The 26,457-nt window shown below is 38.9% G+C and overlaps 1 protein-coding gene across 7 annotated transcripts in view; it reads left to right on the forward strand.

Moving 5' to 3' along the window:
• The window catches only part of LOC133542047 (nesprin-2), a 261,954-nt gene that overhangs the window by 216,446 nt on the left and 19,051 nt on the right, over positions 1-26,457 (forward strand). For 6 of the 7 annotated variants that reach the window (XM_061885855.1, XM_061885857.1, XM_061885854.1 and 3 more), the window contains 8 exons: positions 4,183-4,345; positions 4,579-4,769; positions 8,316-8,466; positions 9,265-9,447; positions 15,458-15,595; positions 17,413-17,604; positions 19,446-19,728; positions 24,619-24,740. In XM_061885855.1, the coding sequence (XP_061741839.1) occupies positions 4,183-4,345; positions 4,579-4,769; positions 8,316-8,466; positions 9,265-9,447; positions 15,458-15,595; positions 17,413-17,604; positions 19,446-19,728; positions 24,619-24,740 (1,423 nt within the window). Of the gene's footprint in view, positions 1-4,182; positions 4,346-4,578; positions 4,770-8,315; positions 8,467-9,264; positions 9,448-15,457; positions 15,596-17,412; positions 17,605-19,445; positions 19,729-24,618; positions 24,741-26,457 lie in introns of those variants that run through there. The other variant, XR_009804037.1, reaches the window with a different exon arrangement.

The raw sequence follows: 26,457 nt of genomic DNA on the forward strand, positions 1-26,457 counted from the left end.
ATGTTTGGTTAAGTTTCATTGCTCAATGGCCACCATCTGTTAGGACCTTTTCAAACATTCTCCGGCCTCCCAATTACACTCAGAAGCAGTTTTAAGTGCGTGTTACGTGGGGCAGAGAGCATCTTAGTTGTCTTCACACTGACCGGCCTTGCTGGAGCTCAACAGGAGAGAATGGCGCAAATAAAGGGCATTAACTCAGAACTCCAGAATGGGGCACACTTCAGGCTTTTTAAGACTGGGGGGGGTGCCCATTGTCCAGACCGTTACCAAGACACCAACGGGGGGGGTTCGTTGCCATAGTAACTTTTGGGGTTTCCAATGGGAGACACCTGAGAAATTCAAAGAAAAGACCTTTAACTTTTTTTTGCTTGCTGTAAATGTGTCGTCTTTGTGTCCTTTCAGACGGGATGATTAAATGTACCTAGCAGCACACAGCTGGGGGAAAAAAAATATCCTCTTATTTCCTTGTGTGAGAGATGTTCCCACTTTCTAATCATGTGCTATGCAAGTGCAGAAATGTACAAAGTTGTTACTATTCCATGCCTCCACCCTATACAACACTTTAGACAGAAGTGTTGTTTCCACTGTATCACACTCTCAATACAGTTTTCTTCCTACAGCCACATTTATATTGCATGCTATACATAAACAAAAATATGTAACATGTAAAACACATCTGTAACATGTAAAACACAATTACAAATAATGCACTGAATTAATTGAGTTAATTGAGTTAATAATATATATATGTATGTGTGTGTGTGTGTGTGTGTGTGTATATATATATGTATATATATATATATATATATATATATATATATATATATATATATATATATATATATATATGTTGTGTTTTTTTTTTTACTTTTCCCAGGAAGACCCATCGAGGTTAAGAATCTCGTAAACTTTAATGAATCAAATTAAATAAAAACAAAACGATATTAAAAAATAGTTTTAGCCTTGGTATTTTTCAACTGACAGTGGTATCCAAAGGGCGGTTTAGGGGCCACAGCTTGTTTTTTATTGGCCTCTCGGCTTATTCTGAGAATGTATTAATTATATATTTTAATAAATATTACACATTTGATTTGTCATTTACTGCATAACACAAAGCTAAAATATATATATATATTTTTTTTCCCGACAGTTTTGCATATTTTGAACTGCATTGGGTTGGTGTTATCTTTAATGTACAACATGTATTAAAGTGTAGATAAAGCAGCAACACAATGTAACAATATATCAACTCTTTATTGCTCAGACAGCACAAAAGTCAACGTTCCGTGTAGCTGAGAACAACTTCTACCTACCTTTTAAGTCACACATAGAAAAACTTGTGGCTAAACTTAAAATTAAATTGGGTTTTTCCTTTTAGAACAAGTCCCCTACAAGTTAGAACACAATCGATTCTGACCACTTTTATGCCTTTGCTAGATTATGGAGATTCTCTTTTAATTAATGCACCCGACACTTACTTGAAAAAACTGGATATTGTGTATCACTGTCTTAAGTTTTATTAGTAGTTGTGGATACCTTTTAAACCATTGCACTTTGTATACAAAGGCAATCTGTACTTTTTTATCAGTATGCAGATTTTATTTATGGATGGTATTTATATGTAAATCTCTTCTTGGCCTGATTCCCCCTTATTGATGTACTTTTGTGTGTAGAGACTCCAATCTCTACAGTTTCTCACAGGACATTCTTGGCGTGTTGATTCCTCGAGCCAACACAAGTCTCAGTAAAAAAAAGCCTTGAGATTTGCTGCGCCATGTTCATGGAATGAAGTACAAATAGATCTGAGGTTACCTGAACTGATCACTTTAGTGCAGTGGTTCTCAACCGTTTTCAGTGATGTACCCCCTGTGAACATTTTTTTAATTCAAGTACCCCCTAATCAGAGCAAAGCATTTTTGGTTGAAAAAAAAAGAGATAAAGAAGTCAAATACAGCACTATGTCATCAGTTTCTGATTTATTAAAGTGTATAACGGTATTGCACATTTGTAGTAGTCTTTCTTCAACTATTTGGAAAAAAATATATAAAAATAACTAAAAACTTGTTGAAAAATAAACAAGTGATTCAATTATAAATAAAGATTTCTACACATAGAAGTAATCATCGACTTAAAGTGCCCTCTTTGGGGATTGTAATAGAGATCCATCTGGATTCATGAACTTAATTCTAAACATTTTTTCACAAAAAAAGAAATCTTTAACATCAATATCTATGGAACATGTCCACAAAAAAATCTAGCTGTTAACACTGAATATTGCAATGTTGAATTTTTTTTCACAGTTTATGAACTTACATTCATATTTTGTTGAAGTATCATTCACTGAATATATTTATAAAGGATTTTTGAATTGTTGCTATTTTTAGAATATTTTAAAAAAATCTCACGTACCCCCTGGCATACCTTCAAGTACCCCCAGGGGTACGCGTACCCCCATTTGAGAACCACTGTTGTCGTGTATATAAACATTTAGCAACACACGGGCGCCCAGCCTTCCTAGTTTACATGTATTGATATATGTATCTAACATTTATTTATCCAAAGTCAGGCAATTACAACCCTGTTGTCATTTGCATTTCTGACCTCGCAATTGGGGAGCATTTACATGTTCGAGATGTTATAGTGTGATGATAATCCCTCGTCTCTCATTTACCAACAAAAATGATCGTTATATATTGCCCTCAACGGTTTATAAATGCTCTTAACATGTAGGCAGGGGTAAATGGGATGAAAAATAAAATAATATACACAAAGGGCAATATTTTGACAATGAGTTTTGCGTAGGGATGTAATGATAAACGGTATTAATAATAAGCGCTGTAAAACTCCTGACGGTTAGCATTACCGTTTAAATAAAAATAATTGAAACACCCTGATTGATAAATGCACTTTGAAAAACTCACGGACTGACTTGCGCCAGCTCGCCATCTTAAATGGTAACATGAAAACAAAAGTTATCGTTTTTCCCCATTAAGAAACGACATCCCTCATTCTGTGAACATTACTGTCTGAGCAACTTAACTACTTAATTGTGCACATTGAACCTTCAAGCTGTGATGTCTTACAACACAGCGATTGTTCTAAAAGGAATACAAGAGGAGGTCTTTTGACACTGCATTCAAGACCGCTGAACAGAGAAGGATGCCACAACCCCCACCAGAAATAAATAGATTTTAAATGTTACGCAGTTTTTTACTGTAACAAATTTTAAAGTTACAGTAAAAAACAACATTTAACCAATAATGTATCATTCATTTAAACAGATAAAGTAATACAAGTAAGTACTAAATCAGTGAAGCATAGGAAACACAAAACAAGCAACATAGTTTTCTAACGGACTGTCTCTTTGGTTTATCCATCCATCCATCCATCCATTTCTACCGCTTATTCCCTTTGGGGTCGCGGGGGGCGCTGGTGCCTATCTCAGCTACAATCGGGCGGAAGGCGGCGTACACCTTGGACAAGTCGTCACCTCATCGCAGGCCAATACAGATAGACAGACAACATTCACACTCACATTCACACACTAGGGCCAATTTAGTGTTGCCAATCAACCTATCCCCAGGTGCATGTCTTTGGAAGTGGGAGGAAGCCGGAGTACCCGGAGGGAACCCTCGCATTCACGGGGAAGACATGCAAACTCCACACAGAAAGATCCCGAGCCCGGGATTGAACCCAGGCCTACTCAGGACCTTCGTATTGTGAGGCAGACGCACTAACCCCTCTCCCACCGTGAAGCGTCTTTAGTTTATATTGAAAAAAAAAATTCAGTGTGTATCTTTTTGAGCACATTTAACCACATTAATGATACTAATGCTAACTTTAGTCACAATAACCGTGACATAAAATTTTCATAGCGTTAAGTTTGTTCGCTCTATGTGGTTTTACTGCCATCTAGTGTCTCTCTTTGGGTCTGTGCGGTATAAAACAAGTAAAACAATGCACGCAGTGTTTGATGAAATTGTGGTTTTTGAGGTCATGTTTAAAAATAACATTCATAAAATCACAACTTTTTGAACAAAACAAGCCTCAGAACATCACAACTTTTGCCGCAACTTTCTGGAAAAATCTGCCGAGAATTGAGGCATCGCAGGCCAATAGAAAAAAACAAAGTGGAGTGAAATCCTGGAGTGAGTGCTTTAACATCACCGTTTGTGTCTTTAGGGTGAGGAAGTTGAAGGACACTTTGGTTACCGTTCAGCAGTTGGACAAAAACATGAGTAACATCCATTCCTGGCTTTGCCGCGTTGAGGCCGAGCTCTCCAGGCCCATCACCTACAGCGTGTGTCACCATCAGGAGATCCAAAGGAGACTGGCTGAGCACCAGGTAACACATATTCAGTTTCACTTAATGTTTTGTTTTTGCTCTGACTGGACTTGTTTCTGTACCCCACTTCTTGCATGTCTTTTTAATGAATTATTAATCTCGATCACGCCATTGTTTAATTTTGGGAGGGGGTTGGCTCATAATGCAGCTGTCTGTCCGCGTCTTCCGTAGTGCGTTTGTGTGTTTGGGAACTTAAAGCCATGGCTGCTACCTGTGTGTCTGTGTGTGTCCAGGAGCTGCAGCGGGACATCGAACAGCACACAGAGGGCGTGGCATCGGTGCTGAGCCTGTGCAACGTTTTGCTGGGGGACGAAGATGCCGCCGGCTCCACCGAGGCGGAAATCGACTTGCTGCAGACGACCAGTCGCAGCCTGGACCAGCGCTGGGGGACCATCTGCGCCATGGCTCTGGAGAGGAGGCTCAGGTGGGACACTCGGCCAACATCACACAATTAACATTAATACAGTGGAACCTCCATTTATGAACCCTTCTGTTTGCAAACTTTTCGATTTACGAACCTTTAGATTGTGCCGAATATGCTTCTGTGTGCAAACCATGTCTCTGTGTACGAACGCTTAATTTATTTATTTTGTGTCCCGTTGGCAGCCATTTTGTGCTTGCTCGTATTGAGGAGATTGAAGAAAAAAACAGCAAGTGTTTATTTGTGCTGGGAACAGACTTTTCTGGAAAACGATGCCAAAGCAAATTTATTTCACAGCAAAGAAGACTACCCTTTTGCCTCTTCCAAAACACACACGCCCCCTCACCCCTTTTTCTCCCTCTTTTTGCTTGTTTCTCTCCTTTCGTGAGCTCCTCCTCCTTTGCCAATAACTCACTGTTTTAAATGTAAATTACTCTAACAATATGGTTAAAGATTTTTGGGATGTCTCATTGTTTTTGAGGGCACCAAAAGGACTTTTGTGTGTGGGCTTACGGCACAGTTGAGCTTGCCATTGTTGTTTTAACTTAATAGACAGTTAATTCAGCACCTCCTTGTTATGTTTGTTTGAACACAATATAAAGTGCCATAGAGTACTGTACATCAAAGTGTACAAACTTGTACAAAAATAGGTCGAGGCTGTTTCTAATGGAAGAATATGCTTCAATAAACAAACTTTAAAAATTTACAAAACTCTTCAAGATCCAATTAGGTTTGTAAATCGAGGTTCCACTGTATAATATAAAATATGTATGCATTTAAACTAAAGAACCTGTATCAAATGTTCATTTGCAACTACTTACACTAAATTGGCCCTAGTGTTTGAATGTGAGTGTGAATGTCTGTCTATCTATGTTGGCCCTGCGATGAGGTGGCGACTTGTCCAGGGTGTACCCCACCTTCCGCCCGATTGTAGCTGAGATAGGCGCCAGCGCCCCCCGCGACCCCACAAGGGAATAAGCGGTAGGAAATGGATGGATGGATATATTAAGTGTGTATTATTATACACTATTTTTACCACCTTATTATTGGTTTGACTATTTTCAGAAGCAGTTTGGGAAAAATAAAGATTAAAAAACACAAACCTCTGAAGGAGGCTTACTCTAGCACACTTTGAAAACCTATAGTCTAGATAAGGGATGTTCAACTAAATTGTTTTAGGGGCAACATTTACTGAAAGCCAAGTACCGGGAGTCCGGACTTTTCTCTTCACTACTGGTCTTGTTTTGTAGATTCCGAAGAACCATTTGATTTTTGGTCTATTTATTTTGTCAGAGTTACAGGAACGCTCTGCTGATTTTAAGGGCCTTCAGCAAAAAAGTTAGTTAACAATCATCTCTATGACATCACTCTAGTTCAGGATTTCTTAACCATAGGGCTGGGTCCCATTGTCCCTCAAAGCCCGCAAAAAATGTTTCCTTACCGTGGTCTGTAGAGGCCACAATGCCGTACTCAGTTGTAATACACTTTCCCACAACTTGTGGCAATAAGTTGCTCAGAAAGGTTCATTTTGTCTTCTTATTCATTATGTCTTCATATTCTTTTCAAATGTTCTTGTAATCAAGCAGTATTTTTGGTATATTAGATGGAATGTTTACCTGACATGTTTTGACTGTCATCTGCAGTCAAAAAAAATAAACAACACAGAGGTCATACCTTACCATACACTAGGGCAGTGGTTCTCAAATGGGGGTACTTGAAGGTATGCCAAGGGGTGCATGAGATTTTTTTTATATATTCTTAAAATAACAACAATTCAAAAGTCCTTTATAAGTATATTTATTGAATAATAATTCAACAAAATATGAATGTAAGTTCATAAACTGTGAAAAGAAATGCAACAATTCTATATTCAGTGTTGACAGCTAGATTTTTTCGTGGACATGTTCCATAAATATTGATGTTAAACATTTTTTTTTTTTTGTGAAGAAATGTTTAGAATTAAGTTCATGAATCCAAATGGATCTCTATTACAATCCCCAAAAAGGGAACTTTAAGTTGATGATTACTTCTGTGTGTGGAAATCTTTATTTATGATTGAATCACTTGTTTATTTTTCAACAGGTTTTTAGTTATTTTTATATCTTTTTTTCCAAATATTTCAAGAAAGATCACTGCAAATGAGCAAACTTTTGCACTGTTATACAATTTAATGAATCAGAAACTGATGACATAGTGCTGTATTTTACTTTTTTATCTCTTTTTGTCAACCAAAAATGTTTTGCTCTGATTAGGGGGTACTTTAATCAAAAAATGTTCACAGGAGGTACATCACTGAAAAAAGGTTGAGAACCACTGCACTATAGGGTTATAACAGAACCAATACAGTAGATCATGAAAGGACAAAATAGAACAAGGCAAGAAAGGCAATATAATTTACAAAATCTCGTGTCAATCATGCAAACAATCATACATAGAAGAAACAAAGAAGAAATAACCTCAGAAAGAATGTGAAAAAGAGACAACTGGAAGGTTCTCAAGAAGCCTAAAACAAAAATCCTGACCGGAAATCTTAAAATCAGCCATATCAGATCCTTGCAAATAACCACATCATGGACTGGGACAATACCAAAATCATTGGGACAAAAAGTAACAGCAAAGTAGGCGATCAAACTAAGGAAGCGGCCCAAGGAAACCATCAATCGAGATGAGGCAGCATTCATGCTCTCGCATACTTGGGATTCACTCCTCCATTAACAAGCGGCGGGGTGGGGAGAGCCATCCAGGTAGACTGGACAGGTCTGCCTTATTGGCCACGCCTGTAAGAACCGCGGATTGGCAACACGTCACAGTGGTCAGGTGACCCCTCTGAATATTTATTATCATTTATTTAAAAAGTTGTGGCAATAATGACAATCTCAACCAAAAGAAGTCTGGAGCTAAAGTCATGGAGAAGTTTCTTAGGTGCAAAAATTATGCCTGAAGTGTTAAAGCTGTTTTTTCATTTGCACTTTGACAATTTAGTTAAAAAAACATATTCATTATTAATTGAGTTTATTTATTTAGGCACAATTGTATGTAAAATTTTTTGTCAGTTAAAACTTGATTGGGTCCCGGGCCCTTCTGTAATGTAAAAGTTAGGCCCAGGGGTAAAATAAAAGGTTAAGAACCCCTGCTTTAGTGTTTTTGTTTTTAAGAATCAGTTGCAACAATATGAGTTTCAAATTTTTGGCACAGTTGAATAGCCCAAATTAAGAAGAGAGGAGAGTTGAACAAATGACTACTGACTGCATCCGGACTAAACGAGCTACAGCAACACCTTAGTTATATAAATCACAGTACGGTAAAAATGTGGCAAAAATGTTTGAAATGAACTCGGGGGGCGGTATGGTGTCATTCCCGGGTCAATTTGGCCCCCGGGACGCCAGTTGAATATCATGGTGGAGCACAACTTCTGATGAATTAAGTGGTGTCACTTTTGTGGAGTACTTTTTAGATTTTAGTGGTACACAACTGACATTGCTCAAAGGCTATTAACCGCCAGTTCCACAGAATAACAACCCACAATGTCTCCCTCATGCCTGCTTGTAGAATTGAGGAAACATGGAGGCTGTGGTGCAAGTTCCTGGAAGACTATTCGCGGTTCGAGGATTGGCTCAAGATGGCCGAGTACACTGCTGCCAACCCCAACTCGGGAGATGTTCTTTATTCCGTCGCAAAGGACGAGCTTAAGAAGTTTGAGGCAAGTTGCGAGGACATACAGTGGGGCAAAAACGTATTTAGTCAGCCACCGATTGTGCAAGTTCTCCCACTTAAAATAATGACAGAGGTCTGTAATTTTCATCATAGGTACACTTCAACTGTGAGAGACAGAATGTGACAAAAAACTCCAGAAATTCACATTGTAGGAATTTTAAAGAATTTATTTGTAAATTACACGACGAGTTGAGTTTATACCAAAAAGTTATATTTTGGTTTCATCTGACCACATGACATTCTCCCAATCCTCTGCTGTATCATCCATGTATCCATTTTGGTATAAACTCAACTAGTCGTGTTTGGAGGAAGAAGAATACTGAGTTGCATCCCAAGAACACCACACCTACTGTGAAGCATGGGGGTGGAAACATCATGCTTTGGGGCTGTTTTTCTGCTAAGGGGACAGGACGATTGATCCGTGTTAAGGAAAGAATGAATGGGGTCATGTATCGTGAGATTTTGAGCCAAAACCTCCTTCCATCAGGGAGAGTTTTGAATGGTGGACCAAATATTTATTTTCCACCATGATTTACAAATAAATTATTTAAAATTCCTACAATGTGAGTTCCTGGATTTTTTTTTCACATTCTGTCTCTCACAGTTGAAGTGTACCTATGATGAAAATTACAGACCTCTGTCATCATTTTAAGTGGGAGAATTTGCACATTCGGTGGCTGACTAAATACTTTTTTGCCTCACTGTATCTTGTTTGAACACATCTTTGGAAACTAAGTACTGCAGTACTACTACAGTACAACCACAATTTCACTGTCTTCTTTAGAGTTTTCAAAGACAGGTCCACGAGCGGCTGACCCAGTTAGAACTGGTCAACAACCAGTACCGCCGCCTGGCCAGGGAGAACCGTACCGACCGCGCCATCCAGCTCAAAGCTATGGTCCATGAGGGCAACCGACGCTGGGACACCCTGCACCGCCGTGTGACTGCCATCCTCCGCAGGCTCAGGGTACGCCTAATCATGACCTACTTTACTAAAAATATAACATAATACCATAAATGTAGGGTCTTTAAACTGCACCGGTCAAAAACATTAACACCTGTTGTTGGACTTTCGCCTACCAGCATCTTTGTGAGACTTCTGCGTGTTGTTGTTGTTTACAATGAACTTATCAGTGGTGTTGATGCTGGCTAAGCAGTATTCTCCCTCGTTCCTAACGCTATTACCCGTCTCTTCAGCATTTGGCAGCCTACAATGCCTGATTTTATAAGGTTGCAGAAAAGTTGTTTTAAAGCTTGTTTTGTTTTCAACAAAACATCTGGTTGTGAGTTTATAAATTTATAATTAGTTTTTTATGTAAACCTAAACCCAAATAGCACATTATTTCAACAACTAATAAAATATGCTTTATTTCCATGATATATTGAATGTTTTTAAAAATTGATTGCAGTTTACCAGTCTACCCTGGATTTTGCAGGCCTTTTTTAAGACGCTTGCATTTGCAAAAGTTATTTTTGAGAAATGTAATCGAAAGTGCAAGTTCTTTTTAAGTGTTTGTTGCTGTAAAATCATAGGAGAAAGTGAAAGTTGCGATATTTTTTTTTTCTCTCTCTGTAATTGTAATACGATTATCTGCTGAAGAAAAATTATGAATACTGTTCAACAAAGACCGAGAATAGCATCTGACCAACATGGTACACAGTAATGTGCAAAATAGGCTTTACAATCACAACAAAGTGCATGTGTATTACTGCAATACTCCTGATGGGTCCTGGTTAGCGCTGTGCATGGCAGCTCCCGCCATCAGTGTGTGAATGTGTGTGTGTGTGTGTGTGTGTGAATGGGTGAATGTGGAAATAGTGTCAAAGCGCTTTAAGTTCCTTAAAAAAGGTAGAAAAGCGCTATACAAGTACAACCCATTTACCATATCTGTTGGCCCACATGTATAATATGGTAAGTGAGTTATACATTTATAGTGCTTTTCTACAAACCCTGTTTCCATATGAGTTGGGAAATTGTGTTAGATGTAAATATAAACGGAATAGAATGATTTGCAAATCCTTTTCAACCAAGTTTCAATTGAATGCACTACAAAGACAAGATATTTGATGTTCAAACTCACAAACTTTATTTTATTTTTGCAAATAATAATTAACTGAGAATTTCATGGCTGCAACACGTGCCAAAGTAGTTGGGAAAGGGCATGTTCACCTCTGTGTTACATCACCTTTTCTTTTAACAACACTCATTAAATATTTGGGAACTGAGGAGACACATTTTTAAAGCTTTTAAGGGGAATTCTTTCTCATTTCTTGCTTGATGTATAGTTTAAGTGGTTCAACCGTCCTGTGTCTCTGTTGTCGTAATTTAGGCTTCAAAATTTTCAATGGGACACAGATCTGAACTACAGGCAGGCCAGTCTAGTACCCGCACTCTTTTACTATGAAGCAATGCGTCTATGGTTGCTTGAATGGCAGTATATGTTGCTCCAAAAACTGTATGGACCATTCAGCATTAATGGTGCCTTCACAGATGTGTAAGCTACCCATGCCTTGGGCACTAATGCACCCCCATACCATCACAGATGCTGGCTTTTGAACTTTGCGCCTATAACAATCCGCATGGTTATTTTCCTTTTTGTTCCAGAGGACACAAATGTCCACAGTTTCCAAAAACAATTTGAAATGTGGACTCGTCAGACCACAGAACACTTTTCCACTTTGCATCAGTCCATCTTAGATTAACTCGGGCTCAGAGAAGCGTTTCTATATATATGACCTACTCAGTGGCCTAGTGGTTAGAGTGTCCGCCCTGAGATCGGTAGGTTGTGAGTTCAAATCCAGTGGCTTAGTGGTTAGAGTTTCCACCCTGAGATCGGTAGGTCGTGAGTTCAAATCCCGGCTGAGTCATACCAAAGACTATAAAAATGGGACCCATTACCTCCCTGCTTGGCACTCAGCATTAAGGGTTGGAATTGGGGGTTAAATCACCATAAATGATTCCCGGGCGCGGCACCGCTGCTGCCCACTGCTCCTCTCATCTCCCAGGGGGTGATCAAGGGTGATGGGTCAAATGCAGAGAATAATTTCGCCAAATCTAGTATGTGTGTGACAATCATTGGTACTTTAACTTATATGTTGTTGACAAATGGCGTTCGCTTTGCATAGTAGAGCTTTAACTTGCACTTACAGATGTAGCGACAAACTGTATTTAGTGACAGTGGTTTTCTGAAGTGTTCATGAGCCCATGTGGCGATATCCTTTAGAGATTGAACTCGGTTTTTGGCTACAGTGAGTTCTGAGTGATCGAAGGTCACGGTCATTCGATGTTGGTTTCCGGCCAAGCCGCTTACGTGGAGTGATTTCTCCAGATTCTCTGAACCTTTTGATGATATTATGGACCGTAGATGTTGAAATCCCTAAATTTCTTGCAATTGCACTTTGAGAAACGTTGTTCTTAAACTGTTTGAATATTTGCTCACAGAGTTGTGGACAAAGGGGTGTACCTCGCCCCATCCTATCTTGTGAAAGACTGAGCATTTTTGGGAAGCTTTTTTTATACCCAATCATGGCACCCACCTGTTTCCAATTAGCCTGCACACCTGTTGGGTGTTCAAAATAAGTGTTTGATGAGCATTCCTCAAGTTTATCAGTATTTATTGCCACCTTTCCCAACTTCTTTTTCACGTGTTGCTGTCATCAAATTCTAAAGTTAATGATTATTTGCACAAAAAAAATGTTTATCAGTTTGAACATCAAATATGTTGTCTTTGTAGCATATTCAACTGAATATGGGTTGAAAATGATTTGCAAATCATTGTATTCTGTTTATATTTACATATAACACAATTTCCCAACTCATCTGGAAACGGGGTTTGTACCTTAAAGGTACTCAAAGTACTTTGACACTATTTCCACATTCACCCATTCACACACACATTCACACACTGATGGCAGGAGCTGCCATGCAAAGCCCTAGCCACAACTCATCAGGAGCAAGGGTGAAGTGCCTTGCTCAAGGGCACAAAGGACATGACAAGGTTGATAGAAGGTGGGCATTAAATCAGTAACCTTCAGGTTGGTAGCATGGCCACTTTCCCAACCGCGCCACGCCGTCCCCAATATAATATCAATATTAATGTAACTGAGTGTCTCAATGGACACAATAAGGGTCCATTACTATTAATTGTTATTTAGCTGATGACACCCTAGAAATTCCTCCCCGCACCCCACTGTATGTATTTATTTTAGTTTACCTTTTCTATGGCCCACTCCTATAATGTTCATTTTCTCATCCTAAAGTAAAAGAAAACAAAACAGCGTCTTGCCATATCTGGACGAAAAAACTGACTTGTGTGTTTGGGATCAGTTGGTAATGGTTATGTGAAAAAAAACATTTCATGAACTCAATTCACCTTAATGTAAATTTGTAAATTTGTGTTGGACATCTTAGATGAAGAGAGCAGTTAAGATTTTGGTTTACAGAGGAAACAACGAAAAACTAAGGTTTTGTCCGTTGTTTTCCCTAGACATATCGATTTGTATAAATAGGGCATCAATAAAGGGAAATCTGTGAGAGGGAATCCATTCTCTGCCATTTTCAAGTATGTCTATTTTTTTCTGAGTCATCAGCTTGAAGCATCCCTCTTTCTCCGATTCTCCCTTCGTGACATGACTGTCTGTTATGATTTGGCTTCCTGGTTTCGATGTTTTATGTTGCCTCTGTTTGGCCAGTCCATAAGGTTTCACCCTAACCTCAGCCAATTGTGACTCTTCATACAAACACCAACCAACCATCATGGATATTCTCCATGTATGGATGTTCTAATTCATTCAGGTCATTGTATTTTTTTACATAATTTATTTGGCCAGGAGTCTCATTCCATTTATTCTCTGTGTAGCTTGTAGCTTTGATGTAAGTTAGCTTGCTACATGAGTCTAAAAGTAGCCACGCTACAGGAATCGCTACTCGTTCAAAAAGTAGTGAAGCCACGGCCAAGCTGGTGAGAAATGCAGTTTAGCTACATAACTTCGCTACATGTAGCTTGTTACTGCCCATCACTGTGTATTACTTACTTCAAGAAATGACACTTTGTAAACCAGCTGTACATTGACTACTCTAAAGTATATCCACACTTAATTTCTCGTATTCTCTATTGAAAAGATGGTTGAAGGGTGTACTCACTTTTGTGATACTATATATTGTATGTATATATGCTTATTAGAGGCCTACTGAAACCCACTACTACCGACCACGCAGTCTGATAGTTTATATATCAATGATGAAATATTAACATTGCAACACATGCCAATACGGCTGGTTTAGTTTACTAAATTGCAATTTTAAATTTCCCGCGAAGTATCCTGTTGAAAACGTCGCGGAATGATGACGCGTATGATGATGCGTGCGCCTGACGGGTTGAAGCGGACATTTTATCCCAGCACCACTCATGGCTAAAAGTATCGCATAATTAGACAGTATTCTGGACATCTGTGTTGCTGAATCTTTTGCAATTTGTTCAATTAATAATGGAGAACTTAACGTAGAAAGATGGGGGTGGGAAGCAGTGCACTGCAGCTGCCTTTAGCATCACAAACACAGCCGCTGTTTCCTTGTTTAAAATTCCCGAAGGTGAAGCTTTACTATGGAACAGAGCGGTCAAGCGAACATGGATCCCGACCACATTTCAGGTACTATATAATCTCACTAAAAAACTAGTAACACAATAGGCAGATAAGGGATTTTCCAGAATTATCCTAGTAAATGTGTCTAACATCTGAATCGCTCTCACTGCCCTCGCCTTTTTTTTTAAACTTTTTTTATTTATTACATTTTTTTTCTATTGCTTCATTCTCATTATCCTCATCCACAAATCTTTCATCCTCGCTCAAATAATGGGGAAATTGTCGCTTTCTCGGTCCGAATCGCTCTTGCTGCTGGTGGCTATGATTGTAAACAATGTGAGGATGTGAGGAGCCCTACAACCCTTGACGTCACGCGCACATCGTCTGCTACTTCCGGTACAGGCAAGGCTTTTTTATTAGCGACCAAAAGTTGCAAACTTTATCTTCGATATTCTCTACTAAATCCTTTCAGCAAAAATATGGCAATATCGCGAAATGATCAAGTATGACACACAGAATGGACCTGCTATCCCCGTTTAAATAAGAAAATCTCATTTCAGTAGGCCTTTAAAGTTAGATTTCAAAATGTTATTTTCTCTAAAGTATGAATTGAGGTTTAGTATATTTATTACATTTCTTTACCAACAGTCTGCTCTATAGGCTGACATGTTTACTTAAGCATGTGACCAACTCACATGCGTGCATATTTTGTAAAACAAACACCACCAGAAGCGGCCTTATTGTCTGCTGTCTGCTCTCTTGCTCACAAGTTGCGAACATTTGTAAACTTTTCTTAAAAAAGTTAAAGTTAAAGTACCAACGATTGTCACACACAAACGAAGTGTGGTGAAATTTGTCCCCCGCATTTGACCCATCCCCTTGTTCACCCCCTGGGAGGTGAGGGAAGCAGTGGGCAGCAGCGGTGCCACGCCCGGGAATCATTTTGATGATTTAACCCCCAATTCCAATCCTTGATACTGAGTGTGTTTGTTCCAACGCATTGCACATAATTTACCTGCATTTTTGGTGAATTCAATTTTTGTTGGCATATGAATGAATGATGACTAATAAATGAGTGAATGAATGCATTTCTGTCAATGTAAACAAATGTGTGAAACAGGTGCGATGCAAGGAGACATTTGATTGTGTTGGCCCTGTGATGAGGTGGCGACTTGTCCAGGGTGTAACCGGCCTTACGCCCGATTGTAGCTGAGATAGGCACCAGCGCCCCCCGCCACACCAAACGGGAATAAGCGGTAGAAAAATGGATGGATAGACTGTTGCATTTGAGTGCTGCTGGGACAAATCCAATTGATCAAAGTTCATGTTTTTTATGTAGAATGCATGCGCCGCCTGTCTTCAACCTCTCATTGTTGCGGCACATCTTTTTCCAGCATTTTACCAACCAGAGGGAAGAATTTGAAAGCACCAGAGAGAGCATGTTGGTGTGGCTTACAGAACTGGACTTGCAGCTGACCAATGTGGAACACTTCTCCGAGAGCGATGTCCATCACAAGATACAAAAGCTTAGCGTGAGTGTCTGTCACCTCATGTACACTTTATTTCTAGTCTTTTTCACCAATGTTCTCAGTGCACAAAACAAATTAAATTGTGCGCGAATAGCAATTTTCCAGAGAGCAAACACTGACTAAATCTGACTGTTTAAAGGAAACTTAAATGTCAAGCTGTAAAAATCAAAGAGACTACCAAGCATTTAATTAACTCAGTCAGCATGCATTTTTTATTTGCATGTCTGTTTGACTTAACCCTAAATGGCCTGGTTATGTATGTAGTTATTGGCCGGTCTAAACCCTAAACCGGCTGTTTGCAACTTGCTGAAGTTACATTTTTTAAACCAAAGAATCTATAGTGAGAACACACTGTTACAGTTGTGAGAAGGTGTGAGATACAGAGGATGCATCCAAAGGGCAGGTAAAAATGTACAGTGGGGCAAAAAGTATTTAGTCAGCCACCGATTGTGCAAGTTCTCCCCTTAAAATGATGACAGAGGTCTGTAATTTTCATCATAGGTACACTTCAACTGTGAGAGACAGAATGTGAAAAAAAAAATCCAGAAATTCACTTTGTAGGATTTTAAAAGAATTTATTTGTAAATTTTGGTGGAAAACAAGTATTTGGTCAACCATTCAAGGCTCTCACTGATGGAAGGAGGTTTTGCCTCAAAATCTCACGATACATGGCCCCATTCATTCTATCCTTTACACGGATCAATCGTCCTGTCCCCTTAGCAGAAAAACAGCCCCAAAGCATGTTTCCACCCCCATGCTTCACAGTAGGTGTGGTGTTCTTGGGATGCAACTCAGTATTCTTCTTCCTCCAAACACGACGAGTTGAGTTGGAACCAAAATGGATACATGGATGATATAGCAGAGGATTGGGAGAATGTCATGTGGTCAGATGAAACCAAAATAGAACTTTTTGGTATAAACTCAACTCGTCGTTTTTGGAGGAAGAAGAATACTGAGTTGCATCCCGAGAACACCACACCTACTGTGAAGCATGGGGGTGGAAACATCATGCTTTGGGGCTGTTTTTCTGCTAAGGGGACAGGACGATTGATCCGTGTTAAGGAAAGAATGAATGGGGCCATGTATCGTAGAGATTTTGAGCCAAAACCTCCTTCCATCAGTGAGAGCTTCGAATGGTTGACCAAATACTTATTTTCCACCGTAATTTACAAATAAATTCTTTAAAATTCCTACAATGTGAATTCTTGGATTTTTTTTCCTCACATTCTGTCTCTCACAGTTGAAGTGTACCTATGATGAAAATTACAGACGTCTGTCATCATTTTAAGTGGGAGAACTTGCACAATCGGTGGCTGACGAAATACTTTTTTGCCCCACTGTATTTGATGACAAAAAACACAGTGCAGCTAGGAAGGGCACAAAAAAGGCTAACTAGTCACAAGAAGCATAGGAAATGCAATGCTGTATGGAGGTATACAGGATGCTGATTGGCAACCAGGATCAGGTGTGTCTTGATAGCCAATCAGGGACAGGTGAGGGTTAGGGTTGGATGCGTCTTTAGTATGAAAATAGACCTGACTAGAACCGTTCATCGGCAGTGGCCCTTATAATCCAGTGCGGCCTATGGTCGGAAAATTTGGTAATTTAACATTTGATATAGGCAAAAATATGCTTTTAAAAATAAGTGCCGTAGTGAAGCCTCAATATTTGAAGTACAATGTGGCGAGGGACAACTAATTTATTGCAATGATCCAAATATGAGGCATGCAAGCGCCAAACAACTGCGTCAGAGCTTTTCTTCCTGTCACTCACACCGCATATTTAGGTCACCATCGTTTTGCCCATCCTTCTTCTTGCAGAGTTTTCAGAAGGAGATCACCATCAACACAGAGCGCATAGACGGGCTGATAGTGTTTGGAGAAAGTCTGATCCAGAGGAGCTCACCCCCGGACGCTGCGCTGATAGAAGACGAGCTGGAGGAGCTTCACTCCTACTGCCAGGAAGTTTTCGGCCGGCTGGTCCGCTTCCATCAGCGTCTCAGCCAACCTCCAGTAAGCTTGATCTTCATATAAGCAAAGCACATACAGTGGGGCAAAAAAGTATTTAGTCAGCCACCGATTGTGCAAGTTCTCCAACTTAAAATGATGACAGAGGTCTGTAATTTTCATCATAGGTACACTTCAACTGTGAGAGACGGAATGTGAAAAAAAAATTCCAGGAATTCACATTGTAGGAATTTTAAATAATTTATTTGTAAACTATGGTGGAAAATAAGTATTTGGTCAACAATTCAAAGCTCTCACTGATGGAAGGAGATTTTGGTTTAAAATCTCACGATACAAGGCCCCATCCATTCTTTCCTTAACACGGATCAATTGTCCTGTCCCCTTTGCAGAAAAACAGCCCCAAAACATGATGTTCCCCCCCCCAATGCTTCACAGTAGGTGTAGTGTTCTCGGGATGCAACTCAGTATTCTTCTTCCTCCAAACACGACGAGTTGAGTTTATACCAAAAAGTTCTATTTTGGTTTCATCTGACCACATGACATTCCCCCAATCCTCTGCTGTATCATCCATGTGCTCTCTGGCAAACTTCAGACGGGCCTGGACATGCACTGGCTTAAGCAGGGGGACACGTCTGGCACTGCAGGATTTGATTCCCTGTCGGCGTAGTGTGTTACTGATGGTAACCTTTGTTACTTTGGTCCCAGCTCTCTCCAGGTCATTCACCAGGTCCCCCGTGTGGTTCTGGGATTTTTGCTGACCGATCTCATGATCATTTTGACCCCAAGGGATGAGATCTTGCGTGGAAGCCCAGATTAATAGATAGATAGATAGTATTTTATTGATTCCTTCAGGAGAGTTCCTTCAGGAAAATGAAAATTCCAGCAGCAGTGTACAGAGTTGAGATCAATTTAAATAAAAGTAAAAAGTAAATAATGGGGGTTTAAATGGAAACAAAATAGAGAGATATTACAATAAGAATAAAAAATAAAAAGCAACAATGGGAATAAAAATATAACAGTAAAATAAGAATATAACAAGAGAAAGAAGGCAGTAGTGACCATGTTATGAAAACGTATTGCACTGTTATTGTTTTGCATCCTCTGTCATCCTAGTACCCCCCGCCCGCGCCCCAGAGAGGAGTTGTACAGTCTTTTGGCGTGTGGAACAAAGGAGTTTTTGAGTCTATTAGTCCTGCACTTGGGATGAAGCAGTTTAGCACTGAACAGGCTCCTCTGGCTACTGATAACGCTATGCAGAGGGTGACTGGCATCATCCAGGATGCTCACTAATTTGTCAACAGTCCTCTTCTCTTCCACCGTCACCAGTGAGTCCAGAGGGATATTATCAGTGGATAATTGCTCCCACATTTGATTTTTTCACACCAAGCTGCTTGCTTATTGTAGATTCACTCTTCCCAGTCTGGTGCAGGTCTACAATTATTTTCCTGGTGTCCTTCGACAGCTCTTTGGTCTTGGCCATAGTGGAGTTTGGAATCTGACTTTTTTATGCTGTGGACAGGTGTCTTTTATACAGATAACAAGTTCAAACAAGTGCCTTTAATACAGGTAACGAGTGGAGGACAGAAGAGCTTCTTAAAGAAGAAGTTACAGGTCTGTGAGAGCCAGAGATCTTCCTTGTTTGAAGTGACCAAATACTTATTTTTCACCATAATTTACAAATAAATTCTTTAAAATTCCTACAATGGGAATTCCTGGATTTTTTTTTTTTTTACATTCTGTCTCACAGTTGAAGTGTACCTATGATGAAAATTACAGACCTCTGTCATCATTTTAAGTGGGAGAACTTGCACAATCTGTGGTTGACGGAATACTTTTTTGCCCCACTGTAAGTTACTGCAAAACTAAATAAAATGTCTTCATCGTAGATCCTCACAGAACCAGAGCTCCCTGGCACCAGCTTTTCTTTGGAGTCCAGCTTGGAACTGATTTGTCGGCCCTTGCTCGGGCGCAGCCAAGGGAGCCTCCCAAACACGCCCTTGCACCTGCTGGCCTCGCCCCTGGAGCATTCTGGGCGGGAGACACCGGTCAGCGTGGACTCGCTACCCTTAGAATGGGACCACACCGGGGATGTCGGAGGGTCGTCGTCCCATGAGGACGAGGAGCAGGAGGGACGGGAAGAAAATGAAATTTACTTGAGTGCATTGTCAGGTAACATAATATAAATACCTAAACAATGCACTTTTTATTAAGTACCCATCCACAACTGTTTTGATTGGCAATCTTAATTCAGAATTCATGAGAACCAGCATCCTTAGCCATGGATTTAAATCCAACAATTCATTTCGAACACAAAAAAACATCTGCACCAAGGGGGAACACTTGTTTTCATTGATGGCCCTTCAGAGGGGAGCTTTTTTTTAAAAATATTTTAATTATGCAATAACCTGTGATTAACCATGTTTTATTGAAACTCAAGTATGATGCATCTGATTTAAAAAAAAATACTTGTTTAATTTGACAGCACTAATATGAATGTATAAACCCCTCACAATCTAATTACACAGCTGCATATGCAATTAACTATTAGAATTTTGTGAACAAATTAATGGATAACTTGATATAAAACCATAAGTAAAGGTGACAAGCAGATATTTAACTATTTTTATCCTGACTAAAGTAGATTTGTAGTATATTATGATATTTGGCATGATCATGATATTAAAATATATTAAAGTTAAAAAAAAAATTCAGTCTATATTGAAAGAATTAATGCATTTAGTAAAACATGTGAAGTATTTTATTGACAAGCATTTTTTTTCAGGCTTTTGCGGGCCACTTTATATGATGTGGCGGGCCAGATGTGGCCCTCGGCCCTTGAGTTGGTCACCTGGGTTCTATACAGTTCAAACAATTAAGCATATGCAATACAATATCCTCATCTGCAAATAAAATTTAAATATATATTTTTAAAATGAAATAAAGAAAATGGTGTTTGCCCGAAAAGGAGCAGAAAGAAGCACAATCATAAACAGTAGTCCGTCGTTTATTGATGGTAATTGGTTCCAAACATGACAGCGATAAATACATTTCTGCGACGAATGAATCATTAATTAAAATCAAATTTTTTAACAGCCAAATCAGTGATTCTCAAACTGTGGTACACAGACTCTATGTAATGGTACGCTAAAAAAATCAATTGATTAAAGTACAGTGTTTTCCTATATTTAAACAGTGTCACTGTCAAAACTGTGTAATGTTGCAGTTGCCAAAATATCAAATATACTTTTAGACAAAACCTCTGCCTTGTTTTTAATGTATACTTAAGCCTATTATGGTGCAGTATTTTAATGTTGGTAATTACGGTGGTAGTTGGAGAGCCAAGTGTTTTGTAAGGTGGTACTTGATGAAAAAAGTATATATCATAAAGACGACCTTCTAAATATATTGTTCAACATTATGCGAGCTTGTAGACAGGTAAACACCCTTTAGTCACATTTACATTATTTAATCCAATATCTTAATGCTGATTGAGGCTGATCCAATCAGTAGCCATGATACCGAACAGCAAATTCTGATTGGTTTGATCTGATGTAGTGGATGATACTACTCTAGCATTGATCATTTTAGTTCATTTAGCTATTTTTATGCTTGGAAATACTTAGCATATATTTTAAGCTTTTAGACGCACTTATGGCCTTAAAAATCCTTACATTTTTTCAGTGCGCCTTCTTACGTATTAATTTTGGTTGTGCTTACCGATTTCAAACTCATTTTCTTTGGCACGTGGTGTAATAAAAGTGACCAGTAGATGGCAGTCACACATAAGAGATACTTGTGGACTGCAGGATGATGCTAGCAAGCAAGCCCAAAACGTTGTTTTACTAAAAATATAGAACATTACACACAGCGCTCAAAAATGTGTCAAAAGCTTTAGTATGACTTTGGTAAGCTGCCAGGCCGCACCGCTTGATGGATTGTCGGCACATTACGGCTACCAGTCATGAGTATTATATTGTGTATAAGGACCCCAAAATGCCACCTTTTGGGAGACATTATCTGGTGTTTTGTTTTGCAGAATTATGCAAAACCAACATTCCTTATCTATTATTAGTACGTGCTGTTGTGTATTAGGGATCTGCATAAGTCCGGAAAATGCGGGTGCGTCCACCATTGTAGTCCATATGCTCCTTCTTTTTCTCCATCCTCTTGTTTTGGAGCATTCATCCTCCGCTGTTGCCATTTCTAATATGAAGTTGCGTACACTTGTAACTTGTATATGTCTGTAGACTCGCTATGGAAGCGCTAAAAATTACCGGTACAACAAAGATGGCGGAGATAAGACGGTGTCGAAGTAGAAGCACGCAAATAAGACCGCCCACAAAACAGCGCATCCTGAAGAGACGGTCAGAAAGTGGCTTGAAGATGGGCTGTAAAACATAATCTCTGCAACATTTGGACCAAAGAACCACCATTACATGTTATGTAGAAAACAAGAAAATGTTTAAATGTACAAAAAAAATTATAAAATGACCTCTTTAATGCGCCCTATAATTTGGAGGTCTATTTTGTTCGAAATAGACCTGAATAGACCCGCTGATTGGCAGAGTGCCTTATAATCAAGTATGCCCTCTGGTTTGAAAAATACAGTAATCTGGGACCAAAAAATTGTAGAATGTGCTTAAAAAAAGTCTGACGTGGTGAAGCCGTAATAGTTGAAACGCAATGTGCCAAGTGACTGTATTGTCCTTTCACATAGCCTCACAATAATAAACCCACTCATCATTTTGTTGAATGTAGTTTGTGTGAATCAGGGGTGTCCAAACTTTTTCCACTGAGGGCCGCACACGGAAAAATTAAAGCATGCGGTAGCCATTTTGATATTTTTCATTTTCAAACCATAACAAAATAAATGGATTTTTAAAATGTACTTTACCTTTAGGTGTCCCGGGGACCATAAAGCGTCTCAGTTGATAAAATGTTAAAAATAAGTCGAATTTTTATTATTATTTTTTATTTAACGCTTTCAGTAAATCTCTATCAACTTCAAAAACTTCAAAAAATTAAAAAAAAGGTTTTATGGCATTTCTGTCAATAACAACTTTGTTTTTCATAGTAAAACTAAAATATGCAGTATTTAGTAATAATAGCCCTAAAAATTATTAATGCTGGACACCATTGATTTTAATTATTTTATATTTTTGAGTAATCACAGTGGAAAGATAAATAAAATACCACTAAGTATATTTGGAATCGGGCTTCACGGTGGAAGAGGGGTTAGTGCGTCGGCCTCACAATACGAAAGTCCTGCAGTCCTGGGTTCAATCCCAGGCTCGGGATCTTCCTGTGTGGAGTTTGCATGTTCTCCCCGTGACTGCGTGGGTTCCCTCTGGGTACTGCGGCTTCCTCCTACTTCCAAAACCATGCATCTGGGGATAGGTTGATTGGCAACACTAAATGGTCCCTAGTGTGTGAATGTGAGTGTGAATGTTGTCTATCTGTGTTGACCCTGCGATGAGGTGGCGACTTGTCCAGGGTGTACCCCGCCTTCCGCCCGATTGTAGCTGAGATAGGCGCCAGCGCCCCCCGTGACCCCACAAGGGAATAGGCGGTAGAAAATGGATGGATGGATGGATATTTGGAATCCAAAAGGTGCCCCACTCAGAAAGTGATACATTTTTTGGTTTGTTTTTTTAACTTTCAACACTTAAGTTACGAGATGAACTTCGGATTTATAACTGTCAATTTTACGTTTAAACTATTATTTTGTTTGTTTTATGCTATTTTGTCAAATAAAACTTTGTTTTTATATGGCAACTACACAATATGTGCAATATTTACCACATAAAACATTTTAAAGTGAAATATTTGAACTAATTGGAGCTTTGAAAATAATTCATCATAACATGGATTTTTTTATAATTTTTTTTTTTTAGCAATGGCAAAAAAATCTAAAATAAAGAAAGACAAAAGAAAAAAAAACAGCCTGCATGGCAGCTTTGTGTCAACATTGCAACGTTTTCTCGATAGATTTCACCTCATTCCAATATTTTTAATGTTCTTTTTTATTTTTGCAATAGCATTTCCAGAATGTGTGGGGGTCCGGTAAACAATTAACTGCGGGCCGCACTTTGGACACCCCTGGTGTAAATACATTACCTTCTTAATATATTTTAGGTTTTTTCCTCTTTGTTGTACCTATGAAAAATATTGTTTTTGGATATATTTTTAAATTGATTTGTTTTTGCTGTATTTCTTTTGTGGAGGTTACTCATTTTGGAGAAAAAAATTGCCCTGTTATGCAAAACACAAAACATCTAAAAAAGCTACTATGTAATAGCATTACTATATCTTTATTGTTGATTTTTTATTTACATAGTTTAAACCATACATCAAAAACAGACTTAGACACAATTTTTTGGTGTGCAGCGTTTAAATACATCTTATTTCCAAAAGGGAGCATACTTCTTAGCCTTATTCCTGGATCTAACTTATCCAAGCCACTGATTATATAAAGATGTTCCTGGTTTATTGGATTGTTTCTTTCAGCGTTTTCTGGCTCATTTGCACCTGATGGTGCTTTTCTTCCTGTAGCTACATTTCGGAAACTGTTCAAAGCCAACCTAAATCTTCGCTGTCGCTTTTTTGAGACATATTTGATTGTGGCAAGTAAGCGCTACACAAACTAGGTCAACTTGATGCTTCCACTACACAGTTTTCTGAAAGAGTTAACATTTTAAACACACTCTCTTGGTTTCCCACAATACAAACTTGTTTCAAAAGTGTTTCAATCAAAAACACAATTTTGATACGACTTAATTTGATTACGTGTGCCAATATATACTTATAGTAAATGTAGTAACAGTTGGATCATATTTGATGCGCATTAATAATTGGGCAAAATCTGATTTTGCCAGTTTTATAATGCTTGGGAGTATAAATTATTTTTTTTTACAGAAGTGTGTTTGCTAAAAAGCCTTAAATCGATTAATTTTTATTACTTTTGCAAAACCAATTTTTCATAAATAAACACACAACAATGTGTGCTTTTGTTAGATGGAAAGTTGTTAGATCTGTGTTTTCACTGTTTTTGTCTTTCAGTATCGGGCCGGTCAATGTCTGCCTATGAAAGTCCCAGATGGCAGTCAACAGGAGGCGACATGGACGCATGTGAAGTTGTGGCGTTACCCACCCTCACCAGCACCCCTCGAAAGCAGGGTTATGTAAGTTTGACAAATATTTTTCTACTAGAGCAGGGGTTTTTTTTGAGGGCCACGTCACAATTATGGCTGCCCTCTGACCACATTGAATGACATGGCGAGCCACGTTAAATAATGGGAAAGACAGCTTTGAATGACATGGCGGGCCACGCTAAACGCTGTGGGGGACCACACTCAATCACGCCTTGGACCGCATTATATATTGTTTGTATGTGTGTGTATATACATGTACAGTATATGTACAGTCGTGGTCTAAAAGTTTACATACACTTGTAAATAACATAATGTCATGGCTGTCTTGAGTTTCCTATCATTTCTACAACTCTTATTTTTTTGTGATAGAGTGATTGGAAAACATACTTGTTGGTCACGAAAAACATTCATGAAGTTTGGTTCTTTAATAATTTATTATGAGTCTACTGAAAGTGTGATCAAATCTGCTGGGTCAAAAGTATACATACAGCAATGTTAATATTTGGTTACATGTCCCTTGGCAAGTTTCACTGCAATAAGGAGCTTTTGGTAGCCATCTACAAGCTTCTGGCCACTTTCTGCTTGAATTTTTGACCACTCTTCTTCAGAAAATTGGTGCAGTTCAGCTAAAGTTGTTGTTTTTCTTACATGGACTTGTTTCTTTAGCATTGTCCACATGTTTAAGTCAGGACTTTGGGAAGGCCATTCTTAAACTTTAATTATAGCCTCATTTGGCTATTACTTTACCACTTTTGACGTGTGTTTAGGGTCATTGTCCTGTTGGAAAACCCAACCGCGCCCAAGACCTAACCTCTGGGCTGATAATTTTAGGTTGTCCTGAAGAATTTGGAGGTAATCTTCCTTTTTCATTGTCCCATCTACTCTCTGTAAAGCACCAGTTCCATTGGCAGCAAAACAGGCCCATGGCATAATACTTCCACCGCGGTAGGAATGATGTTCCCGGGATTAAAGGCCTCACCTTTTCTTTGGTATTTTGACCACAGAACTTTCCTCCAGGAGGTCATATCTTTGTCCATGTGATGTCGGATGAAACAAATATTGAGCTGTTTGGCCACAATACCCAGCAACATGTTTTTGAAGAAGAAAAGATAAGGCCTTTAATACCAGGAACACCAACCCTACTGTGAAGCATGATGGTGGTAGTATTATGCTGTTTTGCAGACAATGGAACTGGTGCTTTACAGAGAGTAAATGGGACAATGAAAAAGGAGGATTATCTCCAAGTTCTTCAGGACAACCTAAAATCATGTACAACGTGTGGACAATGCTGAAGAAACAAGTCCATGTCACAAAACCAACTAATTTACCCGAACTGCACCAATTTTGACAAGAGGAGTGGTCAAAAGTTCAGTCAGAAGCTTGTGGATGGCTACCAAAAGTGCCTTTTTGCAGTGAAACTTGCCAAATATCAACATTGTTGTAATTATACTTTATATACAAGTGTGTAATTTGTTGAGAGTTCATGCACCCTGTTGGTTTTGTTCTTTGAACAAGGTGATGTTCATGCACAATTCATTTTGTGCACCAGTAGAAAAACACAACTGTGTCTTGAATTTGAAAAAAAAAACATTTTATTTTTCACTAAAGAAGGGTTTGGTGAATACGCATATGAAACTGTTGGGGTTTGGTACCTCCAACAAGGTCAAGAACCACTGATCTAGACCCCAAATATAAGGTGAGCCATCTTTTTGACTGGGAAAGCAAAATGTAGTACGGCACTCCAAAA

Source organism: Nerophis ophidion, linkage group LG24 (assembly GCF_033978795.1).
Source record: "Nerophis ophidion isolate RoL-2023_Sa linkage group LG24, RoL_Noph_v1.0, whole genome shotgun sequence".
Classification (NCBI taxonomy): Eukaryota; Metazoa; Chordata; class Actinopteri; order Syngnathiformes; family Syngnathidae; genus Nerophis; species Nerophis ophidion.